The following is a 26,669-nucleotide window of genomic DNA, read 5'->3' as shown; positions in this document are numbered from 1 at the left end:
TGTGAACCGTCTGATCATGTCCCATATTTGTACGATAACAAAAAATACTGAGGGTCCTAACCTGATTCTGTAGAGGTTGATATTTTAAGAATTATCCCAATGTCTTTTCAATGTTACAACAGCACCTGCATCTACCATTTCCTCTGGCATTCATTTCACACCCTCTGTTTGAAAGCTTGCCCCACTGGTCCCTTTTAAATCTTTCTCCTCTCACCTTAAAAATCCTCTGGTTTTGAACTCACTCACTCTCAGGAAAAGACCTTTGCTAGTCACCTCATGATTATTGATGCCCTTCATGATTTTATAAGCTTCTCAACTTTCTGTGCTCCGGGGAAAAAAAAGGTCTAAACCTATTGGTAAAGCTTTTATGAACCCTCTCCAATTTCATAAAATCCTTTCAATAGCAGGGTGACCTCATCAACGTCCTGTACAACCTCAATGTGACACCCCAACTCCTACACCAATGAAGGCAGGCGTGCTGAATGCCTTCTTTTACTGTTCTGTCTAACTGTGATGCAACTAACAAGGAACCATTTTAGATTAGATTAGATTACTTACAGTGTGGCAACAGGCCCTTCGGCCCAACAAGTCCACACCGACCCGCTGAAGCGCAACCCACCCATACCCCTACATTTACCCCTTACCTAACACTACGGGCAATTTAGCATGGACAATTCCCTGACCCGCACATCTTTGGACTGTGGGAGGAAACCGGAGCACCCGGAGGAAACCCGCACAGACACGGGGAGAACGTGCAAATTCCACACAGTCAGTCGCCTAAGGCGGGAATTGAACCCGGGTCTCTGGCGCTGTGAAGCTGCAGTGCTAACCACTGTGCCACCGGGCCGCCCATATGTATTTGAACCTCAGGCATTCTGTTCAACAACATTACTTCTGCTGGTTCCTCTTCAACTCTACTCCTTTATAACTTCAAAGAATTTTAACTTGACCATGATTTCCCTTTCACAAAACCATGCTGACTCTGTTTAATTGCATTAAGCTTTTCTGAATGTGCTGCTATTTTATTTTCCTGAATAATGGACTTTAGTATTTTTTCAGCAATATATGTTAGGCTAACTGGCCTATAGTTTTCTGCTTCCTGTCTCCGACCCTTCTTTAACAGGAGTGTTGCAATTCCAATCCACCAGAAGCCTCCCCAAATCCAGTGAGTTCTGGAATATTTAAACCAATCAAAGCTTGGGAGAAGATTTGTAGCTCGGGTGCTCGTTGTTCCTCCGGAGGAAAGATCACAGAAGCACTTCACAGGGCTCCCAAGCACTGAGGATGTCACCTAGACAGGGGACGAAACGTCTGCAACACAAATTCCCAGCTCGGCGAACAGAACCACAACATTTAAACCAATACTTCCACTATCTCCACAGCCACCTCCTTTCACACCCTTGAATGTAGAATTTCAGGTCCTGGCTACCTTCCAGTCTATAGTCCCATCAGTTTGTCATATACATTTTCCTTCTGGTAGAGCTTTGAAAGATCTCTCCTCCCATTAGCACTTTGCTCATCTGTTTTCTTTGTTGTCTTTATAGTGTCTTCCACCATGAAGACTGAAGCAAAATATTGGTTTAAATTATCCCATTTCCCTGTTATTAATTCCCCAGAACCATCTCGAAGGGTCTCACACTAATTTTAGTTACCACCTTTTTGTATACTTAACAAAGTTCATGTTGTTTTATATTTCTTGCCAACTTGCTTACATAATCAATTTTTTCATTTCTTTATTATCTTTTTAGTCATCTGCTGCTTGATCCTGAAAGATCTTATTTTCTAGCCTACCATTAGCTTTTGGCTCCTGTGTGCTTTGGTTTTGGTTGGATGCTCTCCTTTGACTGCCTTTGTTAAACATGGGTGGCTCACTCTTCTTTGTGAGTCCTTTCTGACTGGAATAAACTTATTGCTGAGCATTCTGAAAATTCTGCTTCAAGGCCTACCCCTGATCATCTACCTAATCACTTTCCCCTGTGACTATTTTCCCAGCTCGCTTTAGACAGCTCTTCCAGCAAAACCTGTAACCTGAGCCTACAATAGATTTGTGATGAATCATATCCTGTCAAAAGTTGTGTCAACATGCTGAACTTAGGGGCAATCATTGAGTAAAGCATGATGGTTTCATCTGCTATCATGAACTACCGGGAATAATTGTTGTTGAAGTTAGATCACAAAACAGAGGTATTGTGGTGATTGTCGATGGTCTAACCACCCTCATTCAATTTTCGAATGTCTCTCTGAGCCATCCCTTAAAGAGTAATGAGAAAAAATGTGGATGATCAGAGGAGAGAAGACATTCAGTAATGTTCCAATGATTTATGTAATTCGAAACTTCGCATTCCTTTACTTTTTAAATACATTCCTAATGCTGGACTTCTATCTCTTCCTTTTTTTTATTTTTCTCCCTAAGAATTTGCACTGAAGAATGTGTCCCTAGGGACCTAAGATGTATCTAAGATGGTGACTTGTAAACTTTTCACTGTAGTCGTTTGAGTACATGTGACAATAAAGTTAATTGTAATAAAGCAAATTCAAATTCTAAGTCTAATTCTAATTCTATTTCTAATTCTACCTCTAATTCCTCTAATGTTAGCAAGTCTGTGCAAATGAGTTGTAGAGTCCTGGTTGAAATCAGAATGAAGATTGTTGACAAATCATGTAAAAAATGCGAGATACCCAAAGCACTTGATGGCACATTTGTGGAGTGTTATGGCGATGGCAATATAGCTTTTCTGATGAAAATGATCTTGATTGTTAGGATGATGCCATTTAAGAAGCAGAATGGGATGCAACCTTTGGTTCTGAAGAGGACAGGGAGGATGGTGATTTATAATGGATTTTAAGACACATTCTATACAGCAAGTTTTGAGAAGATTTATAGCACAGGTTGTGGTTCTGGATGTAGGTTTGCTCGCTGAGCTGGAAGGTTCGTTTTGAGACGTTTTGTCACCATACCCAAGGAAACCCAAACATATAAATAGAAAGTGGGCTACACCACCAGTGCTTCATTCAGAGGCTCACTGAAGATGCTACCTCGTATGGTGACAAAATGTCTGAAAAGAACCTTCCAGCCCAGCGAGCAAACCTACGTTCAGAACATTCTGTGTATGTTCTGTTGCTCCATAGTATTTACTTCTGCTCTGTGAAAATGTTGTTTGAAGTCATATAAAATTATGAATGTGGCTTTTGCTTTTGTTGGATTTGATAAATGCAATGAAGTTAGAGTACAGTGAGTAATCTTCATGGTTAAAAATCACACAACACCAGGTTAAAGTCCAACAGGTTTAATTGGAAGCACACTAGCCTTCGGAGCGTTGCTCCTTCATCAGGTGGTAGTGGAGGGCTCAATCCTAACACAGAATTTATAGCAAAAATTTACAGTGTGATGTAACTGAAATTATACATTGAAAAATTGATTGTCTGTTAAGCCTTTCATCTGTTAGAATACCATGATAGTTTCACTTCTTTTTGCTATAAATTCTGTGTGTTAGGATTGAGCCCTCCACTCCCACCTGATGAATAAGCGTCACTCCGAAAGCTAGTGTGCTTCCAATTAAACCTGTTGGACTATAACTTGGTGTTGTGTGATTTTTAACTTTGTCCACCCCAGTCCAACACCGGCATCTCCAAATCATCTTCATGGTGATTGTTACTTATTTATAACAAAATTAAATGGTGAACATACTTTCGACTCCTTTTGAGGGTGTGTTTAGCAGGTGCAGTCTGCAATGTAGCAGAACAATAGCAAAGCAATAGGGGAGGGTAGATTTCAAACTTTCCAAAAATATTACTCATTTGTAACCCCCTAATTTTTCAACTAAACTTGTAGTCATAGAAATTCTACTTCCACATGCGTATTCAATAACTTTTTTGTGTTTTTGGACACCTCACAAACCTGAATCTTCCTCGAACTGATATTTCTGATATCCCCTTCGGCATTCCATTATTAAATACTGATGTCAGTCTGAAGCGATTATAAAATTAACTTGCTGAAGATTGAAGTTTTTTTCCCAACAGTGAGAAGAGTCAAAGGTGGAGAGGCTGCAAATTGCACTATATGCCAGGGCATGTTTTAGTTCACTTCCAGTGATTACCGTAACTGCAGGGTGTTAACCTGCAATTTTGATTTATTGGTACCACCCAATCCTGGTGCGTGCCCGATAAAGTGAATTTGATTGTAGTGGTAAGTGATAGTGAAAGGCTGTGAAATGATGTTGTTGGGGGTGTAATGAGAAGAAGCCAGAACGAGCATAAATCAAATCATGAACTACTCATTTTTGAGAGAGCTGTTTCCAGTACAGAAAGGGGGTGGCTTGTAGGAATGGAATTTGCATTTATTTACTTCTGTCATCCCCTCAGGATTGCCATAGTTCACAGATAAATGTCAGCAATCTATTTCCTTTTGATCTGTTGTATTAGCTAAATTCAACTGCAATGGCAATTGGGCATTGAAATTGGCTTCAGTGTTACTGACTCGGGGCAGGGGAAAACAGCTCAATTAATAGGAACAGGAGAGGGGAGTTCAGCTTTGCAATCTCTGCTGTTTAGTTCAATCACAGTTGATCTGAAATTTCACTCCATTTACCCATCTTGATTTTATTGTCCTGTTTATAACCTTGGCAAGCACAAATCTGCCATTTTTAGTTTCAAAATTTTCAATTGAGCTTCCACTTTCTGGGGAGGTTTTAAGATTTCTGTTGCTTGTTGGGAGGGGGAGTGCTTCCTGGGGTTGCCTTTGAGGCTCTCGATTTAAGGTTGTATCCTGTTGTTCCGAACGCTGTTAGCAAAGCAAAGAAAATTACTTCACCTTGTTCTGAACAGAACACTATTCAATCCAATTGTTTAAACCTCCACCAATTCCTTCCTTTCGCCGTCTTGGTGTGTTCCCCAAAGAGATGCAGTTTAACCTTTATAAAACAAGTTTTCACTCTAACATTTTTAACCAAAATCAATATAAATTAAACATGCATTAACAGACACGTATTACTTCAATAGAAACAATAGATTTCATGTTAAACAGCCAGACAATGATAATTCTCATGAATTTCTCAGTGACACTCCCACTACATGTGTAGTACCATGTCCGGTCAAAAGCCCTTTAAGAACTGTCTCCTGAGTGTAGCCTTTTCCCAATCAAAGGAGTCAATCCTCCAGTCACTTGTAACATCATTTCTATTCCATCTGAGTTTATCAAATAGAATTATCACCAACAAGATGGACGTCTGTGAATCTTTTGTCTTCTCTCTCTTGCCGCCTCGTGCTTAGACTTAGACTTACAGTGTGGAAACAGGCCCTTCGGCCCAACAAGTCCACACCGACCCGCCGAAGCACAACCCACCCATACCCCTACATTTACCCCTTACCTAACACTACGGGCAATTTAGCATGGCCAATTCACCTGACCCGCACATCTTTGGACTGTGGGAGGAAACCGGAGCACCCGGAGGAAACCCACGCAGACACGGGGAGAACGTGCAAACTCCACACAGTCAGTCGCCTGAGTCGGGAATTGAACCCAGGTCTGACAGGCGCTGTGAGGCAGCAGTGCTAACCACTGTGCCACCGTGCCGCCTAACCACTGTGCCACCGTGCTCTTTCACTTTGTCTGATTTTTGTCTGCTCTTTCTCTTTCAGTTAGGATAGTGTAGTTTTTCACAATTCCTTTTCAACTGCCCAGTCAGTCTGGTGATTTCTGATTAAAAGCACCCAGCTTTTTACCATTCCTGAGGTATTCACACCATTTGTAAGTATCAGTCCCTTTTAGCCGTCTTGCACATTTCCGCACCATGAGTTCCTCTCCTATCTTTTCCTATCGAACTAACAACAGTCTTTTTTTCTTTGAAAATCCAGCTTGCTTCTCCTGAACACCAGGCATTTTCAGTACTCTGTACAGCACATTTGAAGCTGTTGGCCGTTATATGTTCCCTAGTTTTCGGTTCCGCAGCAACCTCTACCAGAATCGAATTTCTTAGAAATGATTTCTCAGCCAGGAATTTCGATTAGGTCCCCTAGCCAGAATCCTTGCTTAGTTTTACATGTGGGACAGTCTGAAATGCAGGGATTTTGCAACTTCGCAAAGTTCATCACACTCTCCCATATCCTCCTTTCTCATTATCCCGCATCTGGCTGTTCAGCTGAGCCAGTTCATGTAGCAGCAAGTTCCCCAGTCCAGCAGGCGTTCAGTAAAGAAAAGCTGGAAGTTTAGACCCCCAGGTGGAGGTAAAGGGCTTAATTTTGCTCCATTTGTAATGGGACACATTGGAAACACTCAGCACATCTGGTAGCATCAGCGCAGAGAAAAAAACAATGGTCAGCAGTCCTTCTTCTGAACTCGAAAATCATGGACCTGCAGCGTGAACACTCTTTCTCTCTCAGTTGCCCTCCAGAGTTCCTACTGGACCTAGAGTTCTCCAGCATTTTCTTTTTATACAGGTGTATCCCCGTGTCTGCGGGTGATACATTCCAAGACACGGATGCCCGAAACTGCAGATGGTAGTGAATCCTATCATTTAAACGGGAAATTTACCTTCCTGGCAGCCCCCTGGAATTATTTCTGCAATGATTCATGTACTATTTTCAGGAGGAAGTGAGGACTGCAGATGCTGGAGATCAGAGTCGAGAGGGTGTTGCTGGAAAAGCGCAGCAGGTCAGGCATCGTCCGAGGAGCAGGAGAATCGATGTTTCGGGCATAAGCCCTTCATCAGGAATATGTTTGGGACACGGCAAACCACGGATAACTGAAACCACAGAAACCGGATCCACGGATATGGGGATTCTACTGTATTTCAGATTTCCAGTATCTGTAGTATTTTATTTTCCTATTACATGCTCTATACAGGGCATCTGTAAGTGTGGTTAGTTTCAGTGTAAAATGAGAAAATATTCATTATGACACAAAATTCATTTGTTAAAGTTACTTAAGTGGATAGAAAAATCACATTATTTTAGGTAAATTTGTTGGTATGAATTTAAGGGAAAGTTTTGATATTTTCAAAGTTGGAAGTGAAATCAGGAACATGCACCTGTTGGAAATATCACAGTGAGTTAGTGATATTCCTATATGGGGGTTATTGTCTGCAGTGTTTATGAGTTCTGGTCTGTTTCATGTTCCTCTCTGGATATTGCACAGGGCTAGGTTCAAGGAAACAGAGTTGATTGCATAACTTGAATGACCAAATGTAAAGTGCTGCATTTTGGAAAGGCAAATCAAGGCAAGATTCATACAGTTAATGGTAGGGACCTGGGGAGTGTTGCTGAGCAAAGACACCTTGGGGTGCAGGTTCATAGCTCCTTGAAGCTGGAGTTGCAGGTAATCAGGGCATTGATTGGTCAGAGCATTGAGTAGGGGAGTTGGGAGGTCATGTCATGGCTGTACAGAACATTGGTTAGGCCACTGTTGGAATACTGCATTCAGTTCTGTTCTCCCGCTTTGGGAAGGATGTTGCGAAACTTGAAAGGGTTCAGAAGAGATTTAAGTGGATGTTGCCAGGGCTGGAGATTTTGAGCTATAGGAAGAAGCTGAATAGGCTGGGGCTGTTTTCCCTGGAGCGTTGCAGGCTGAGGGTGACCTTATAGAAGTTTATAAAATCATGAGGGGCATGGATAGGGCAAATAGCAAAGGTCTTGTTCCCCTGTGTAGGCAAGTCCAAAACTAAAGGGAATAGATTTAAGGTGAGAGGGGAAAGATTTAAAAGGGACCTGGGGGATTCTTCTTCATGTAGAGGGTGGTATGTGTATGGAATGAGCTGTCAGAGGAAGTGGTGGAAGCTAGTACAATTGCAACATTTAAAAGGCATTTGGATTGTGTTATGAATAGGAAGCGTTTCAAGGGAAATGGCCTAATTCTGGCAAATGGGACTAGGTTAATTTGGAATATCTGGTCAGTATAGACAATTAGGACCAAAGGGTCTGTTTCTGTGCTTACAGAAACAGACTTATGACTCCATCACTCTAAGTTGTGTGTAATTGTCTGACAACACAATGGTTGTATCACACCTGAACATTTGATGGGCTTTATGAATGAGGCATAGTGTAGAAAAGGCAAGAAGCTTTCTTGAATGCATACAACACATTTTGACCTTATGCGACTATTGGTTTCTAATTCTGAGGACAAGAAGTAGAGAATTTGGAAGAATTTTCACGGAATTGTTCCAAGTCGAAGAGTGTGGTGCTGGAAAAGCACAGCCGGTCAGGCAGCATCCAGGGAGCAGGAGAGTCGATGTTTCAAACCGCAGGAATGAGGCCCATGACTATGTGTTTCCAGTATCACACTCTTCAACTCTGATCTCCAGCATCTGTAGCCCTCACTTCCTCCAGAATGCTTCCAAGGTTGAGGGATTATAAAGATGCTGATGTTGTTCTCCTAAGGACCAAGAAGTCAGATAGTCGAGGGGGTATATAAAATTGTAAAAGATTTTGATTGATAGAAGAGATTTGAATTATTTATTCCTCTGCCATAGAGTAATCAAACGTCACAGATTTAACTTTTTTGGCAGAATGGATGTGATTTAAGGAAAACTTTTCATGTAAAGATTTGTTCGGCTTTGGAATGCACACTCACCCTAACGTTACATGTGGATACGACTTCAAATTTGATACACACTTGGAGGAAGAAAATGCAGAGAAACTATGGCAGGGGGTTAGATTAGGAGGGGACGTGATGGTAGCACAGACTGGATTTCTCTTTGAAAGGTTTGACGCAGACTCGATGTGTTGAACGATCTCCTTTTGTGCTGAAATATCCTGTTCTCTAGAACCCAAAGTGCATCATGTAGGAGCTGTCAGATGCTGTCAAAGGTAGGGAGCCTGGAATTTGGAATGGCACCAGGGATCATGATTTCTTTTCCTGTCTCTGTTTCACCCACATGCTAGTTATATGCAATTTCTTCCTCTAAACCCTCAGCCGAGGGGGACATTAAAATTCTGTCCCTGGTTTCTGGATGAGACTCCTTCACCACCTGGATTCCCTTCCCAGCTCCTGTGTGTCTATAGTTCACAGCAAACTCCAGCTCATCAGCTCTGTGCCGGAGTTTCTCAGGCAGCCAACACTTGCTACAGATGTGGTCACTATGAACCACATCTTCTTCTGTTAACTAACTGGCATGGATTGCATCCAGGTACAGAGTCATTTTTACCCAGACCGAGCCGTTTCATTGCATTACGCTCCCAACCCTTCATCCCCAGAACTGCAGCAGTTCAAGAAGGAGATGCTGTATTTTCAGAAAGCAATTCTTAGCAGGATTAATACACTTAATAGTAAGGTCCTCAGGAGTGTTGCTGAACAAAGATACCTTGGAGTGCAGGTTCATAGCTCCTTGAAAATAGATTCGCAGGTAGATAGGATAGTGAAGAAGGCGTTTGGTATGCTTTCCTTTATTGGTCAGAGTATTGCGTACAGGAGTTGGGAGGTCATGTTGTGGCTGTACAGGACATTGGTTAGGCCACTGTTGGAATATTGCGTGCAATTCTGGTCACCTTCCTATCGGAAAGGTGTTGTGAAACTTGAGAGGGTTCACAAGATTTACAAGGATGTTGCCAGGGTTGGAGAATTTGAGCTCTAGGGAGAGGCTGAATAGGCTGGGGCTGTTTTCCCTGGACCGTCGGAGGCTGAGGGGTGACCTTATAGAGATTTATAAAATCATGAGGAGCATGGATAGGATAAACAGACAAAGTCTTTTCTCTGGGCTGGGGGAGTCCAGAACTAGAGGGCATAGGCTTAGGTGAGAGGGGAAAGATATAAAAGAGACCTAAGGGGCAACTTTTTCACACAGAGGGTGGTATGTGTATGGAATGAGCTGCCAGAGGATGTGGTGGAGGCTGGTACAATTACAACATTTAAAAGGTATCTGGATGGGTATATGAATAGGAAGGGTTTGGAGGGATATGGGCAGGGTGCTGGCAGGTGGGACTATATTGGATTGGGATATCTGGTTGGCATGGACAAGTTGGACAGAAGGGTTTGTTTCCATGCTGTACATCTCTATGAATCTAAGTTAGCTCGCCTCTACCTCCTCCTGGGCGATATAAGGATGGGTTATAAATTCTGGCCGAGGCAGCAACACCCACATATCACAAATCAGTAACAAAAGTTATTTAAGTCTAATGTCCTGGTTTTCTGGTGCACTAAAACAGATGGACGTTATAAAGGAAGCTGAGCGAATTGACAATTCCTTCCACTCATGTTGGTAATATCCTTGGTATCTGTGCCATCGGTCTATCACACAGCACAGCTGGATGTGAATATTAGACTTTACAGTGAAAACCAGGACAAGCATATTTCAAAGTGTGTCTTGATTAGGGTAGAACATGGACAGCTTTAAATGTTTTAACCTGTTCTGTACCAAATCTCTCTCCACTGCAGCTTTCCAGTTTTAAAAATCAAATTAAGAACTGAACTGGTGATGCAGGACCAGACTATGTGTTGCAACTGTATGGCATGGGAAATGGTGGACCCCATTACTGTTCATAGTGAGCAAATCTGTAATAAGTGGTTGGTTGCCTGAGGAACTTTGGCTCAGAGCTGATAAGCTGGAGTCAGCACAAAAACTATGACACATTAGGGAGGGGGAGTATTACCTGGATGCTGGGTTTCAGGAGGCAATCATATCCTTTAGATTAATTGCCTCAAATTCAGTCAATGGTTGGGCTGGGGGTGTGACTGCCAGTGCGGCAGGTAGAGGGATCCGGGAGGCAGTGCTGAAGGAGCTTCGGCCCTTGAGGATGTCTAACAGTCTGAGACTTTTAGCCCTGTGTGGATGAGAGTGGGGGCTGCAGGAAGGTTGAGTACACTGACCCTAGCACTGTGGTGCAGGGAGATATTTAGGAGGGGGGGAAACAGAGAAATGTAGTTGCAATCGGGGATTGTACAGTCAGAGGAATAGACACTGATCTCTGTTGCCAAGAGTGAGAGTCCTGAAGGATGTGGTGACTGCCTGGTGCCTGGGTTCAGGATTTATCATCTGGCTGCAGAGGAAGGCCATAAGACATAGGAGCAGAAATTAGGTCATACAGCCCATTGAGGCTGCTCCGCCATTCAATTGTATCTGATAAGTTTCTCAACCCTATTATCCTGCTTTCTTCCCATAACCCTTAATCCCCTTTGATCCTCAAGAACCTATCTATCTCAGTCTTAAAGATAATCAATGACCTGGCCTCCACAGCCTTCTGTGGCAGTGAATTCCGTAGATTTACCGCTCTCGGGCTGCAGAAGTTTCTCCTTATCTCCGTTCTAAAAGGTCTTCCCTTTACTCAAAGGCTGTGCCCTCGGGTCCTAGTCTCGCCGACCAATGGAAACATCTTCCCTCCATCCATTCTGTTCAGGCCATTCAGTATTCTGTATGTTTCAATTAGATTCCCCCCTTAAACTTCTAAACTCCATTGTGTATGGAATCTCAGAAGTCCATCCCTGCTTTTATACTTAAGTACTCTCAAAATAAATGCCATCATTGCATTTGCCTTCCTAACTACTGACTCAACCCTGCAAGTTTACTTTGCGAGAATCCTGAACTAGAACTCCCAAGTCTCTTTGCACTTCAGACCTCTGAATTTTCTCCCCATTTAGAAAACAGTCCATGCCTCTATTCCTCCTACCAAAGTGCATGACCTCACACTTTCCCATGTTGTACCCCATCTGCCATGTCATTGCCCATCTCCTAACCTGTCCAAATCCTTCTGTAGCCTCCCCACCTCCTCAATGCTAGTCCCTCTACTATCTCTGAATCAACAGAAAAATTAGCCAGAATGCCCTCAGTTCCTTCATCTAGATTGTTACTGTATAAACAGAAAAGTTGTGGCGCCAACACTGACCACTTGTCACCGGCTGCCATCCTGAGAAGGGCCCCTTTATCCCCACTCTCTGCTTCCTGCCCGACAGCCAGGCTTCTATCCATGGGAGCACCTTGCTTCTAACACCATGGGCCCGTATCTTACTCAGTAGCCTCCTGTGCAGAAACTTGTCAAAGGCCTTCTTGAAGTCCAGGTAGATAACATCCATTGGCTCTCCTTGGTCTAACCAGCTCATTACTTCCTCAAAGAGTTCTAGCAGGTTTGTCAGGCACGACCTCCTCTTGAGGAAACTATGCTGACTTTACTCTATTTTACTGTAAACGTCCAAGTATTCAGAAATCTCATCCTTCACAATGGATTCCAGGATCTTACCCACGACTGAGGTTAGGCTAATTGGTCTGTAATTTTCTGTCTTTTGCCTTACTCCCTATTTAAACAGGGGATGCCATGTTAGTGATTTTCCAGTCCTCTGGGAGCCTCCCTGATTCTAGCGATTCCTGAAAGATCACCACTAAGGACTCCACTATCTCTTCAGCTATCTCCCTTAGAACTCTGGGGTGCAGTCCATCTGATCCAGGTCATTTATCCACCTTCAGGCCATTCAGTATTTCTAGCACCTTCTCCTTGGTGATGACAACCAAAGTCAACTCTGCCCCCTCACTCTCTTGAATGTTTGGGATAGAACTTGGAGAGGGAGAGGAAAGATCCAGTTGTTGTGGTTCACATAGGTAACAATGATATAGGGGGAAAGAACAAAGAGAGTGAGGGAATATGAACAGCTAGGGGCGAAGTTAAAAAGGTAATAATCTCTGGATTACTACATGAGCCATAAGCTAATTGGCACAAGATCAACAAGATTAAAGAGATAAACAATTGGTTTAGAGATTGGTGTGGGAGAAACTGGTTTGAATTCATGTGGCATTGCCACAAGTACTGAGGAAGGAGGGAGGTGTTCTGATGGATTCAGGGCTCCACCTGAATCATGCTGGGACCAAAGTCCTGGTGAATCATATATCTAGGGCTGTGGATAGGGCTTAAAGTAAATAGTGAGGGTGGGGTTCTGTTGCACGGAAAATTAGGGAAAAGGGAGGGCAAGGGAGGGATCATCAGAGGTTATTAAAGTTTCCAGAAAAAGTAATAGGACAGAGAGTAACTTCAGGCACAGCAGATCAGAGAACAACTGTGAGAAGGGGTGGGGGCAGTCAATATGGGACTGAGGGTGAATGCATGCAGTATATGAAACAAGACAAATGAGCTTATAGTGCAGATGACATTGGCAGATATGATGTTGTGGGTATCACAGAAACGTGGCTACAAGGGATTCAGAACCAGGAACTAAATATCCCAGGATACACGTCCTATCGAAAAGACGGGTGTGGGGTTGCCTTGTTCATAAAAAATGAAATTAAATTGATAGCAAGAAGTGATGCGGAGTTGGAAGACGTCGAACCTTTGTGGGTTGAGCTGTGGAACTGCAAAGGAGAAAAGACCCTGATAGCAGTTGTACACAGGGCTCTAAGCAGTAGTCAGGATTTGAGGAGAAAATAGATCAGGAGATAGAAAAGACGTATAAGAAAAGCACTTTGATAATGATCATGGGGAACATCTGTATGCAGGTGGACTGGGAAAACTGGATCTCAAGAAAAGGAACTTGTGGATTCTTTCTGGAGCAGCTTGTGGTTGAACCCACAAGGGAACAGGTAGTTCTGTATTTAGTGATGTGGAATGAGGCGACTTGATTCGGGAATTTAAGGTGAAGGAACTCCTAGAGGGCAGTGACCATAATATGATCAAATTCGCCCTGCAGTTTGAGAGGGAGAAGCTGGAATCAGATGTAATGGCATTACAATTGAGTAAACGGAACTACAAAGACATGAGGGAGGAGCTGGTCAGGGTTGATCGGATGGGGGGGGCGGGGGTCGAGCAGGGAAGCTGGTGGAGCTGCAATACCAGGAGTTTCCAGGGGTAATTCAGGAAGCACGGTGGAAATTCATCCCAAGGAAGAAGCATACTAAGGGAGGATGAGGCAACCATGGCTGACAAGGGAACTCAGGGGCAGGATAAAAGCAAAAGAAAAAGCGTACAATGTGGGAAGCCAAAGGATTGGGAAACAGAGGGAATTTTTAAAAAAGGCGGGGGGACGATAAAATATGAGGGTAAGTTAGTTCGTAATGTAAAAGAAAATTGCAAGAGTTCTCTTTTTCAATTTCTAAGAGGTAAGAGAGAGGCAAGAGTGAACATTGGCCCACTGGGAAATGAAGCTGGAGAAGTAGTGATAGGGAGGAGAAAGTGAGGACTGCACATGCTGGAGATCAGAGCTGAAAATGTGTTGCTGGAAAAGCGCAGCAGGTCAGGCAGCATCCAAGGAACAGGAGATTCAGGATTCCTGAAGAAGGGCTTCTGCCCGAAACGTCGAATCTCCTGTTCCTTGGATGCTGCCTGACCTGCTGCGCTTTTCCAGCAACACATTTTCAGCAAGTAGTGAGAGGGGGCAAAGAAATGGCGGAGGAACTGAGTTTTCAGTGGAAGGCACTAGCAGCATATCAGAACTTCAAGACAGTCAGGGGTCAGAGGTGAGTGTAGCAGCCATCGCTAACAAGGCAGTGCTGGGGAAGCTGAAAGGTCTGAAGGTAGATAAATCATCCAGATCAGGTGGGCTACACCCAGAGTTCTGAAGGAGACGGCTGAGGAGATTGTAATGGCATTAGTGGTGATCTTTCAGGAATTACTGGAGTCAGGGGAGATCCCAGAGGCGTGGAAAATGGCTAACATAATGTCCCTAATTAAGAAGGGAGGGAGACAGCAGACAGGAAAACTGGTTAGCCTGACCTTAGTTTTACAGGAGAAAGTAAGGACTGCAAATGCTGCAGAGTCAGAGTTGAGGGTGTGGTGCTGGAAAAGCACAGCAGGTCAGACAGCATCTGAGGAGCAGGAGAATTGACATTTTAAGCATAAGCCCTTCATCAGGAATGAGGCTTGTGGGCCAAGGGAGCTGAGAGATAAATGGGAGGGGATGGGTCTCGGGGTTGGTAGCTGGGAAAGTGATAGGGAGATGAAGGTGGGAGGGGTGAGATGATAGGTCAGAGAGGATGGTGGAGCAGATAGGTGGGAAGGAAGATGGACAGGTCAAGAAGGTGGTGCCGAGTTGGAGGCTTGGGACTGGGATAAGGTCAGAAGAGGGGAAATGAGGAAACTGGTGAAATGCACATTGATCCCTTGTGGCTGCAGGGTCCCAAGGCGGAAGATGAGGCGTTCTTCCTCCAGGCGTCGGGTGGTTAGGGTTTGTGATGGAGGAGGCCCAGGACCTGCATGTCCCTGGTGGAGTGGGATGGGGAGTTAAAATATTCGCCACGGGGAATGGTGCATGGTAAAATTGGGCTGTTTCAGCACATCTTCATCAATAGGAGGTCATGCCTGATAAATCTTCTTAGAATTTTTTAAGGAGGTAACGAGCAAGTTAGACAAAGGAGTGCCAGTAGATGTGGTCTATTTGGATTTCCAGAAGGTCTTTCACAAGGTCCTACTAAATAATAAAAATGCCCATGGTGATAGGGACAAGGTACTGGCATGGGCAGAAGATTGGCTGACTGGTAGAAGTCAGAGAGTAGGGATAAAGGGATCTTTCTCAGGTTGGCAGCTGGTGACTGGCAGTGTTCCGTGGGTGTCCGTGGGGACCACAATTATTCACATTATACATTAACAATTTGGATGAAGGAAGTGAAAACATTGTTACAAAGTTTGCACATGGGAAAATGGCGGAGGGGCAGGTAATAGGAGGATAGAGCAGATGAATGGATGGCTGAGGAGCTGGTGTTTGGGAGAAGGATTCACATTTTTGGATCATTGGAATCTCTTTTGGGGTAGAAATGACCTGTACAAGAAGGATGGATTGCAACTAAATTGGAAGGGGATTAATATACTGGCAGGGAAATTTGCTAGAATTGATTGGGAGGATTTAAGTTGGGGGGGGGGACCCAGGGAGATAGTAAGGAAAGAGTTCAATCTGAGACTGGTACAGTTGAGAACAGAAGCGAGTCAAACAGTCAGGGCAGGCAGGGACAAGGTAGGACTAATAAATTAAACTGCATTTATTTCAATGCAAGGGACCTAACAGGGAAGGCAGATGAACTCAGGGCATGATTAGGAACATGGGACTGGGATATCATAGCAATTACAGAAACGTGGCTCAGGGATGGACAGGACTGGCAGCTTAATGTTCCAGGATACAAATGCAACAGGAAGGATAGAAAGGGAGGCAAGAGAGGAGGGGGAGTGGCATTTTTGATAAGGAATAGCATTACAGCTGTACTGAGGGAGGATATTCCCAGAAATACATCCAAAAACGTTATTTGGGTGGAACTGAGAAATAAGAAAGGGATGATCACCTTATTGGGATTGTATTATAGATCCCACAATAGTCAGAGGGAAATTGAGAAACAAACTTGTAAGGAGATCTCAGCTATCTGTAAGAATAAAAGGGTGGTTATGGTAGGGGATTTTAACTTTCCAAACATCGACTGGGACTGCCATAGTGTTAAAGATTTAGATGGAGAGGAATTTCTTAAGTGCGTACAATTTTCTGATTCAGTATGTGGATGTACCTACTAGAGAAGGTGCAAAACCTGACTTACTCTTGGGAAATAAGGCAGGGCAGGTGACTGAGGTGTCAGTGGGGGAGCACTTTGGGGCCAGTGACAATAATTCTATTCATTTTAAAATAGTGATTGAAAAGGATAGACCAGATCTAAAAGTTGAAATCTAACTTGGAGAAAGGCTAATTTTGACGGTATTAGGCAAGAACTTTCGAAAGCTTATTGGGGGCAGATGTTCGCAGGTAAAGGAATGGCTGGAAAATGGGAAGCCTTCAGAAATGAGATAACAAAAATCCAGAGAAAGTATATTGATGTCAGGATGAAAGGGAAGGCTGGTAACTATAGAGAAGGCTGGATAACTAAAGAAATTGAGGGTTTGGTTAAGAAAAAGAAGGAAGCATATGTCAGGTACAGACAGGATAGATCGAGTGAATCCTTTGAAGAGTATAAAGAAAATAGGAGTATACTTAAGAGGGAAATCAGGAGGGCAAAACGGGGACATGAGATAGCGTTGGCAAATAGAATTAAGGAGAATCCAAAGGGGTTTTACAAACATATTAAGGACAAAAGGGTAACTAGGGAGAGAAAAGGGCCCCTCAAAGATCAGCAAGGCGGCCTTTGTGTGGAGCCACAGAAAATGGGGGAGATACTAAATGAATATTTTGCATCAGTATTTACTGTGGAAAAGGATATGGAAGATATAGACTGTAGGGAAATAGATGGTGACATCTTGCAAAATGTCCAGATTACAGAGGAGGAAGTGCTGGATGTCTTGAAACGGTTAAAGGTGGATAAATCCCCAGGACCTGATCAGGTGTACCTGAGAACTCTGTGGGAAGCTAGAGAAGTGATTGCTGGGACTCCTGCTGAGATATTTGTACCATTGATAGTCACAGGTGAGGTGCTGGAAGACTGGATGTGGGCAAACGTGGTGCCACTGTTTAAGAAGGGTGGTAAGGACAAGCCAGGGAACTATAGACCAGTGAGCCTGACTCGGTGGTGGGCAAGTTGTTGGAGGGAATCCTGAGGAACAGGATGTACATGTATTTGGAAAGGCAAGGACTGATTCGGGATAGTCAACATGGCTTTGTGCGTGGGAAATCATGTCTCACAAAATTTTTTTGAAGAAGTAACAGAGAGGACTGATGATGGCAGAACAGTAGGTGTGATCTATATGGACTTCAGTAAGGCTTTCGACATCGTTCCCCATGAGAGACTGATTAGCAAGGTTAGATCTCATGGAATATATGGAAAACTAGCCATTTGGATACAGAACTGGCTCAAAGGTGGAAGACAGAGGGTGGCGGTGGAGGGTTGTTTTTCAGACTGGAGGCCTCTGACCAGTGGAGTGCCACGAGGATCAATGCTGGGCCTTCTATTTTTTGTCATTTACATAAATGATTTGGATGCGAGCATAAGAGGTACAGTTAGTAAATTTGCCGACGACATCAAAATTGGAGGTGTAGTGTACAGCAAAGAGGGTTACCTCAGATTACAACAGGAACTTGATCAGATGAACCAATGGGCTGAGAAATGGCAGATGGAGTTTAATTCAAATAAATGCGAGGTGCTGCATTTTGGGAAAGTAAATCTTAGCAGGATTAATACACTTAATATTAAGGTCCTAGGGAGTGTTGCTGAACAAAGAGACCTTGGAATGCAGGTTCATAGCTCCTTGAAAGTGGAGTCGCAGGTAGATAGGATAGTGAAGAAGGCGTTTGGTATGCTTTCCTTTATTGGTCAGAGTATTGAGTACAGGAGTTGGGAGGTCATGTTGCAGCTGTACAGGACACTTGTTCGGCCACTGTTGGAATATTGCGTACAATTCTGGTCTCCTTCCTATTGGAAAGATGTTGTGAAACTTGAAAGGGTTCAGAAAAGATTTACAAGGATGTTGCCAGGGTTGGAGGATTTGAGCTACAGCGAGAGGCTGAACAGGCTGTGGCTGTTTTCCCTGGAGCATCAGAGGCTGAGGGGTGACCTTATAGAGGTTTACAAAATTATGAGGGACATGGATAGGATAAATAGGCAAAGTCTTTTTCCTGGGGTTGGGAAGTCCAGAACTCGAGGGCATAGGTTTAGGGTGAGAGGGGAAAGATATAAAAGACACCTAAGGGGCAACTTTTTCACGCAGAGGGTGGTACATGTATGGAATGAGCTGCCAGAGGATGTGGTGGAGGCTGGTACAATTGCAACATTTAAAAGGCGTCTGGATGGGTATATGAATAGGAAGGATTTGGAGGGATATAGGCCGGGTGCTGGCAGGTGGGACTAGATTGGGTTGGGATATCTGGTCGGCATGGATGGGTTGGACCGAAGGGTCTGTTTCCATGCTGTACATCTCTAAGACTCTAGTGTTGAAAAAGCAGGGAGACTGCAGAAGAACTTGGACAGGCTAGGAGAGTGGAAGTCATAGCTGTAGAGAGGTTGTGGAGGTGGAAGTCATAGCTGTAGAGAGGCTGTGGAGGTCATGTTATTGAGTGTATTTAAAACAGAGATCGATAGGTTCTTGATTTGTAAGCAAATCAAGGGTTACGAGGAGAAGGCAGGAGGCTGGGCTTGAGAAACATCTCAGCCATGATCGAATGGTGGAGCAGACTCGATGGGCCAAATGGCCTAATTCTGCTCCTGTATCTTATTGGCTTATTGTTCAGTGATGTGATAATGCTTCTTGGCCAAAGCTTCAGTTCATGCAGTGGTGTAAAATATAAAATGATAGCCAGTTGATTGCCTGATATGCATCCTTCCTGCTGACTATCTCCAGTGGGAAATGAGCTGCCAATTTGCTGTTGCACAAATCAAAATCTGACCCTCTATTAGTACAATGTGGTTATTTCCTGGGAGCTTTAGGCTCTAAAGTAGAGAATGGCTCAGAATTTGCTGTAAACCTAACGATGTGTGAATAATGCACGCTGTTATTCATGTGCAAATCATCCAGCACTTTGTAATGAGGAAGAGAGAGCCTGAATTGCAAATTATCCCAAGTTAGTACTGCTTTTCCATTAACTGTGCAAAAAAAATGCCATCATTCCCTTTTGAGAGTTTTAAGATGTTACTGCAATGGCATGTTAAATTCTTGTTAAACTTCGCATAGAAAATTACACTTGCTGATTCACCATCATCTGTCATCCAGTACCACAAAGTCAAAATCACTCTCTTTTTCATGCTGGCAGAGGTATAAACTAGACAAGACTAAAGGAGGAAAGATCACATTGATTATTTTCTGAATTGTTGCTGTAGTCATAAATTAATTTTGCAAGGATTTTTCAATGCAGGGATGGTTGGTGCTGGTAAAGGTTATAAAGGTATAGTTTCAATATCCCCTGGGGTGGAGGGGGGAACTGAAACTTAGAAACCAGAAGGGAGAAGAGGCCATTCAGCCCTTTGACCCTGCTGTGCCATTCAATACGATCACTGCTGATCCTCCATCGAAATGCTGTATTCCTGCTTTCTCCCAGAACCTCATTAATCCTTTTAAAAATCTTTGAAAAAATCTCTCTTCCTTGAATACATTCAGTGATTTGGCTTATGACTTATGATTTCTGTGGTTAAGAATTCCACAAGTTCACTACTCTTTGAGTGAAGACGCTTTTCCTCATCTTAGTCCTAAATTCTATCCCAAGACAGTGTGTTCCTCCAGTTCTGGGCTCCCCTAGTTCCAGGCTGCCAAATCTGGGGAAACATCCTCTCCACATCTGGTCTGCCCATCCCTATTAGAATTTTGTACATTTCATCAGATCCTCTCTTATCCTCCTGGTGAACACAGGCCGAGTTGAACCAGTCTCTCCTCATAAGACAGTCCTTCCATCCCAGGTATCTGCTAGTGAACCTCTGCTGTACTCTCTCTATTGCAAGTGTGTCCTTTCTGGGAGGGGAGATCAACACTGCACACTATACTCCCAGACAGTGATGCAACCAAATTGCTCAAAGATACTTGAGCTCATTAAAAATAGTCGAATAGCTCAGTTCCTGAAAAACAGTGGATTGTTCTAAAGACTTTTACCCACTTGTGTTTCAGTTGTCAAGATGACAGCAGTAAAGTTGCTGATAAAAATAAACGTGCGTCAATCTGCATACGACAAATAAGAACCAACATTAATTAGATTTTGAGGGACAACATGAGTCCAAGGGGGAATCACATGACCACATCAAAGAGCTCGGTGTATATCCATGTTGCCAGAAATGCGGTTCATTGACGTACCAACTGGAGAATGGGAAGAAGGATTGACAGCTCAGGGTTCTGGATATTAGCTGCTAGAAGGTACATGTGAGGGTGCAGCTAATTTGGGATGTCTGTCACTCATCCTAACCCTGACTACTGAGACTGTCATAGTGCGTTGCTGCGATGACTGGCCAGTCAAGAGCAAATTCTTCAGAAGCACATCTTCAACCACAATCTAAAGATGTGCAGGTTGCCCATAGTGTTCAGGGATATATAGGCTAGCTGCATTAGTTAGGGGGGAATGCAGAGTAATAGGTTCGGGGAATTGGTCTGGGTGGGTTACTCTTCGGAGTGTCATGTGGACTTATTGGGCCAAATGGCCTGTTTCCACACTGTAGGGATTCCAGTTCTAATTCAAAAACAAAAATAAGATAGAAATAAACCTCGACCTGGTGGAGCAGAGGAACCAGCATGAGGGTCTCCATAAGCTGCTCCCTTTTGTGGTGGTACTGAAAGGCCGTGATACTGTCTTGGCATGTGGTAGAGGTCACAGTTTTAGGAAGTGCTGTCAGAAAAGCCTTGCTGAGTTGCTGTGGTGCATCGGCAGGGCAGTGTGGATGTTGCTGCTACCACCATGCAACAGTCCGGCAGGGCCTATGAGCGATCTCCTAAAATCAGGCCCCATTGCCAGGCTGGAGAGGAGGGGCTGCCGCATTCTACATTAAGGCCTGTGACAACGTGGAGTAGATTCCCTCGTGCACCTTTGATAGTGACCTGCCTGCGAATAATTTCCATGAATCCAGCTATCATTCTTGTCCTGTCTGCTCTCTCTCCTCGAACCTCACCCTCTGGGAGCTGGCTAACCTCCTGTCCTTGCCGCTAGCCTTGCTGCAGCCCAGTCATTCCCAGTTACTCACCACAGGCTGAGTTTAATTTTTGTTCACTGGATATGGACATCAGTGGCATTGCACGGTGGCAGTGGTTAGCACTGCTGCCTCACAGCGCCAGAGACCCGGGTTCAACTCCCGCCTCAGGTGACTGTGTGGAGTTTGCACATTCTCCCCATGTCTGCGTTGGTTTCTTCTGGGTGCTCCGGTTTCCTCCCACAGTCCAAAAATGTGCAGGTTAGGTGAATTGGCCATGCTAAATTGCCCGCAGTGTTAGGTGGGTCTGGGTGGGTTGCGCTTCGGCGGGTCGGTGTGGACTTGTTGGGCCGAAGGGCCTGTTTCCACACTGTAAGTAATCTAATCAAATTGCCCATCCTCAATTGTTTCTTGTGAATCCTTGGAGTCACATGTAGACCAGATTAGGGAAGACATTTCCCTTCCTAATTGTGACAGTTGAGCCACAGAAGGATTTGAGCTCATCATCCTCGACCATGGGCCTGGGCTTCCAGATTTCTCATCCAGTGATATTACCACTACACCACCTCTATCCAAGTGACCCTGTAAGGTGCAGACAGTGCTAGTGCCTGAACTGGTGGCTCTGAATGTCAGATCATGTGATGGCGCTTCTTCCTGGGAGGTCTGCATTTTCTCTAGGCCATTCTCCTCAGGATCCACTGACTGGCCAGGGGGTGGTTCTCAGGTATCTGAAAGAGTCAGAGTACAAGGAGATGGTTTGGGCTGAGAGAGGGAGGGTGGGGAGAGCTGGCTGTGGTGGAAGGACCCACAATCTGCAGCTTATGTTTCACACCGGGCTGCAGATGGGAGTGAAGTGGGATTCGAGAAAGCGAGTGAGGCAGGAAGATGCCATTATCCTGGATGGCTTCAGTTACCAAAGCCTCTGAGGGAACAATGGGATCAAAGGCTGAGGGCATGATCCGTGCAGGTTCTTTGCTGTTGCTTCCTCCTATGGGCCACTGTGTCCTGTCGGAGAGATGGGAGAGTATCAGAGAGTGTCTTGTCATGTTTCTGTGAAGTGCCTATTGGAACTGAGGGGCTGAAAGTATGTGGAAGGTGTGGGCGTGAGGCTAGCAGCCACAATACATGTAAGAGGGTGAAGAGGAGTCTATGAATGTTAGATATGTTTAGATTGTTCGGAATGGTTACTGGTGAAGTGATGTGTGTGCACTGAGCAGTGTGTGAGGTTGAGGTGGTCTACTGGTTGGGAAATGGCACTTGAGGATCCATTCACTGACCTCGACCACTTGTGTAAGCTCTGTGAACGTTTCCCAGCCGTGTGTCCAGGTGTTTGGGGATAGACACCTCTCACCATCCTTGGTGGTTTTCTGTTCCAACGGTAAATCTGGAACTCTCCCTGGGTGTCTGGGGAAAGGTTACCTCTCTCTCTGCTTTCCACCTCCACACTCAGAACATCTCCAGGGCTCCATCTTTAAGTCTCGGAGGCAGACTGGATGAGCAATCCCAGGCCCATGATCGAGGGACATGAGCTCGATTCCCAAGGTGGCAGATGTTGGCTCAGTTGTCATAATTAGGAAGGGAAAAGTCTTCCCCAGTCTTAAATTCTGGCCTGCTACTCCATTGGCTTAGCATTTGTTTTGATCAGAAAGTCTTTCTGAAACACTTTGAGCATCTGCAGCAGACAGCACTGCACCTTCCCTTTAACTCCTGTGGCCTCTCACAGACCTTGGCCCCTCCTGAGCTTACAATCATTCAGCATTGTGTTAACCACTGGCCTGTGAACCTCGATCAAGGGGATGAGCAGACAGTGCAAAGTTTACATGCTGCCCTCGTGTGGTGTGGTGTAATTACAATATCACTAACTCACCAATGGGCTTCATCTAACCTTTCCCCATGTTGTGTTCAAGAAGGGTTGTAGGGCTGAAGGAGTTCATAAAAATGGGTAAGGATCAGGAAGGATTTGAAAACAAGAAAGTGATTCTTAAATTGGAGGTGTGGTGATCCAGAAAGCAATGTCAGTAAGTGAACACGTAGTGATTGATAATGCTCTGAGTTAGCCTGTCAGAAACAACACTAACTGATACAATAACTTTAATTGCAGCATTTTGCTTCCTGTGGGGAATTACAATGCCCTATTTTTAACCTCACATCAGAAAATAAACAAACACAATATTTTCAGTTCCAAATGTTTACAGCCTGTTATCCTGTTTGTAAATAATGTAGTTCCAAAACTAACTTCAATACAGAGACAGGGTGTGGTGTTTTTGGTGGATTTATAGATCCGGGCTCCTGGATTCTATTTGAAGGGCTCTGTTAATAATAGAAGATGAGGTGAATTGATTTTCTTTGGAATTTTGTGCACCATCGCAGCTGCTGTGGTAGAGTTTGTCACAGTTGTCAAACTGTGAGCAGAGTTTTCCGAGCAGGATGTTGCATAGGAGAGGGGGGCGGTATAGCCTACCCAGTGGGATGGGAGTGACAGGCAGATAGGTTCTTGGGAGGCTTTCAAACTGTCTAGGAAGCCTCGACCTCATCTCTGCAACTCCTTTTTGCCAGTCATGAGTGATTGGGAAACATCACATATGCTGAAGTGTATGTCTGACAGGAAATGGTTGTTTGGCAGGAAGTGGATAAACTAAGGTGAGTCTGGAAGATTAAATATGCAGAAAGAAATACAATTCCAAATTAACATATAGCAAATGCAAATGTAATAGGGACCTAACACTTTGGTTGCACAACTTCCTGGAGGTTACACTGCTCCCTAGATCCAGCAACACCATTTCCTCATTTCCAATACCTTTAGAGCAAACGAAAATATTCAACGCAAGAAAGTAAAGGACACAAGTTTTTTTTATAAACAGCTGTCCAATTGGGAGAACCCTTTCCCGAGATATCTCAAGGCACTGCAAAAGGAATGACCCCCTTGAAGGACCATCGTTTTCCCTGTCAGAAACTTCAGGAGAGAGACATTACAAATACCACTTATAAAGCAGCAAAGTGAAGATTTTATGTTAGTTCAAAGGATTTGCTACTCGCTTATATCATTTACAATTGCCACCAAGTAGTTTTTATCAGCTAGAATAGTATCCAGTTTGGTACACAGTGAGAGTCCTGTATGCAGGAATGAGCTCTCTGATTATAGTGACACAGAGAGTTGCCTCTTGGCGTCCAGCTTATTGTTGCATGTAATCTAAATCTGAAGCAGCTGCATTTGCAAGTGACATAAAATGGGGTCATGTACTGTGTACATTTGCAGAAATAATGCTCCTGGCTCTGTTGGACCTCCTTAATGTCTATCCCACATAATCTGCCACGGTGACTGGATAAGTCTCACACCTATATGATTCTCCAGTCACCAAATCCTGCCATATTTCTTCAGTTTTCATCACATCACCTCCCACCCACAACTACCCCACCCAGTCAAATTGCCTGTTGACTCATCTCTAGTGTTTTCACCAGAAAATCAACAAAAGCGCTTAAATAAATTAAGACTCGTTTAAGTGTTGGAAAGATCAAAGTCATTGATGACTCAAATGTTATTCTCCAGCAGCCATCTCGATCTGTCCCCAAGCCCCTGTCCTAACCTCTCTCATACACTCATCGATGCCTTAGCACCCTGTATGACCCTAAATTAAGCTCTTGACCTCATCACCATCACCACCACCATCAAGATTGAGTATTTTCACCCATCTCACCCCACGACACCTCCCCCTTCATTTGTTGTTAAAAGCCCCACCAGTGTCTTTGTTGCCTCTGGACCTGAATGGTCTCCCGGTCAGCCTCCCACCTTAAAAACCTGAACCCACCCAAATCTTGCTTGCAATGGAGTCCCATTCCCAATCTCAGCTGCTTCAAATTTGTTAAACTACTTTGGGTCAGGCACCGCATTGATCTTAAAATTCTTTAGCATGTTTTCAAATCACCCCATTCCTCCAACCCCTTCTGCATTTTCCCAATTCTGTGCACCCCTTGTTTTAATCACTCCACCATTGGCAAATATCCCTTCCATTATTTAGGTGTTTACCTCTGGATGCCCTCCTGAATTTGCCACTCTGCTTCTTATCTCTCTTTCTCCCTTCTAAGACATTCCTCAAAATCTACTTTATTGACCAACCCAATTAGAATATTGCCTTAATTTGCTTTGCATCAAATTTTGAAAGTGTCTTTGAATATTGTGCTGTGTAAAAGGTGCTATGTAAGTGCAAATTTGTATTGTTGCCTGTGCCACTGAGGGCTATCATCAGAAACGCTAATTGTTGCAACATGTAATTGAACTGGTTCAGAATAGGGTTTAATTGTGTTTTTAAGAAGATGACTTTTTTTAAAGCGCTTATTTGGTGGTGACAAATTCTGTTTGATTCTTAGCCTGGAAAAGGGAATTAATATTTGTGACAATATACAAACTGACAAAACCTTCTTTGACCCATAACTGATGATTGTTTTTAAAAAAAGAATTCTTTGTATGAATTTGGGCAGCTTTAAAAAGGTGTAACTCATCTGGAAAGTAATCTACCTTGTAGAAATGTTCCCTGCTAACTGATTGAATTAGAATTAGAATTAGCTTCATTATCATATGATTTCAGTAAAACATTTATAAGGGTGACACAGTGGTTAGCACTGCTGCCTCATAGCACTAGGGACTCAGGTTTAATTCCACCTTGGGGGAAGAGTTACTAAGATGAGGAAGGTGAGTCTTGGGAGGGACAGTATGGAATCGATGGATCAAATGGCCTACTTCCAAGAAGGTGCCATCTTAGGTACAGATTCTTAAGTCCAAATGCTTAGGGATAAAAATTGGAAAGATTTAACGTACTGAATTTAAATTGACTTCCTACACATTTCATGTCTATATTTATTGCAGAGCAGAGTGTATACAGCGAGGCGTTTCCCCATCACAAGCCCATGGCCTGGGCTCTAACCTTGTGACCGAGGTGCGGGTATACAACTGGTTTGCGAACCGTAGGAAAGAAGAAGCTTTTCGTCACAAATTAGCAATGGATGCATATGGCACTCAGCAACCCCACACCGTAACCCCCGTGACACCTCATAGTAACTCGCCCATGCAGCCAAGTGCCTTGTCGCCCAGTAAATTGCAAGGTAAGGCTCAAACTGTTCACTATTTCTCATTTTACAGCATGGCAGTGGAACATTGTTTCAGATACCCATTGTGGGACATTCAACTTAAATAAGGCCGAGCACACTGGACCTCAGATTGAGTTGCCTAGAAGGTATAAAGTCAAAGAACCCACTTTTGATACACAACAC

The 26,669-nt window shown here is 43.9% G+C and overlaps 1 protein-coding gene across 1 annotated transcript in view; it reads left to right on the top strand.

The window, feature by feature from the left end:
* The window catches only part of hnf1a (HNF1 homeobox a), a 204,353-nt gene that overhangs the window by 64,567 nt on the left and 113,117 nt on the right, over nt 1-26,669 (top strand). Inside the window, exon 4 of the mRNA XM_060844157.1 lies at nt 26,266-26,501. Coding sequence (XP_060700140.1) covers nt 26,266-26,501 — 236 coding nt within the window. The remainder of the gene's footprint in view (nt 1-26,265; nt 26,502-26,669) is intronic.

Source organism: Hemiscyllium ocellatum, chromosome 24 (assembly GCF_020745735.1).
Source record: "Hemiscyllium ocellatum isolate sHemOce1 chromosome 24, sHemOce1.pat.X.cur, whole genome shotgun sequence".
NCBI classification, from domain to species: domain Eukaryota; kingdom Metazoa; phylum Chordata; class Chondrichthyes; order Orectolobiformes; family Hemiscylliidae; genus Hemiscyllium; species Hemiscyllium ocellatum.
Note: the sequence above shows the minus strand (reverse complement) of the source record. Positions and strands in the feature narration are given on the sequence as shown.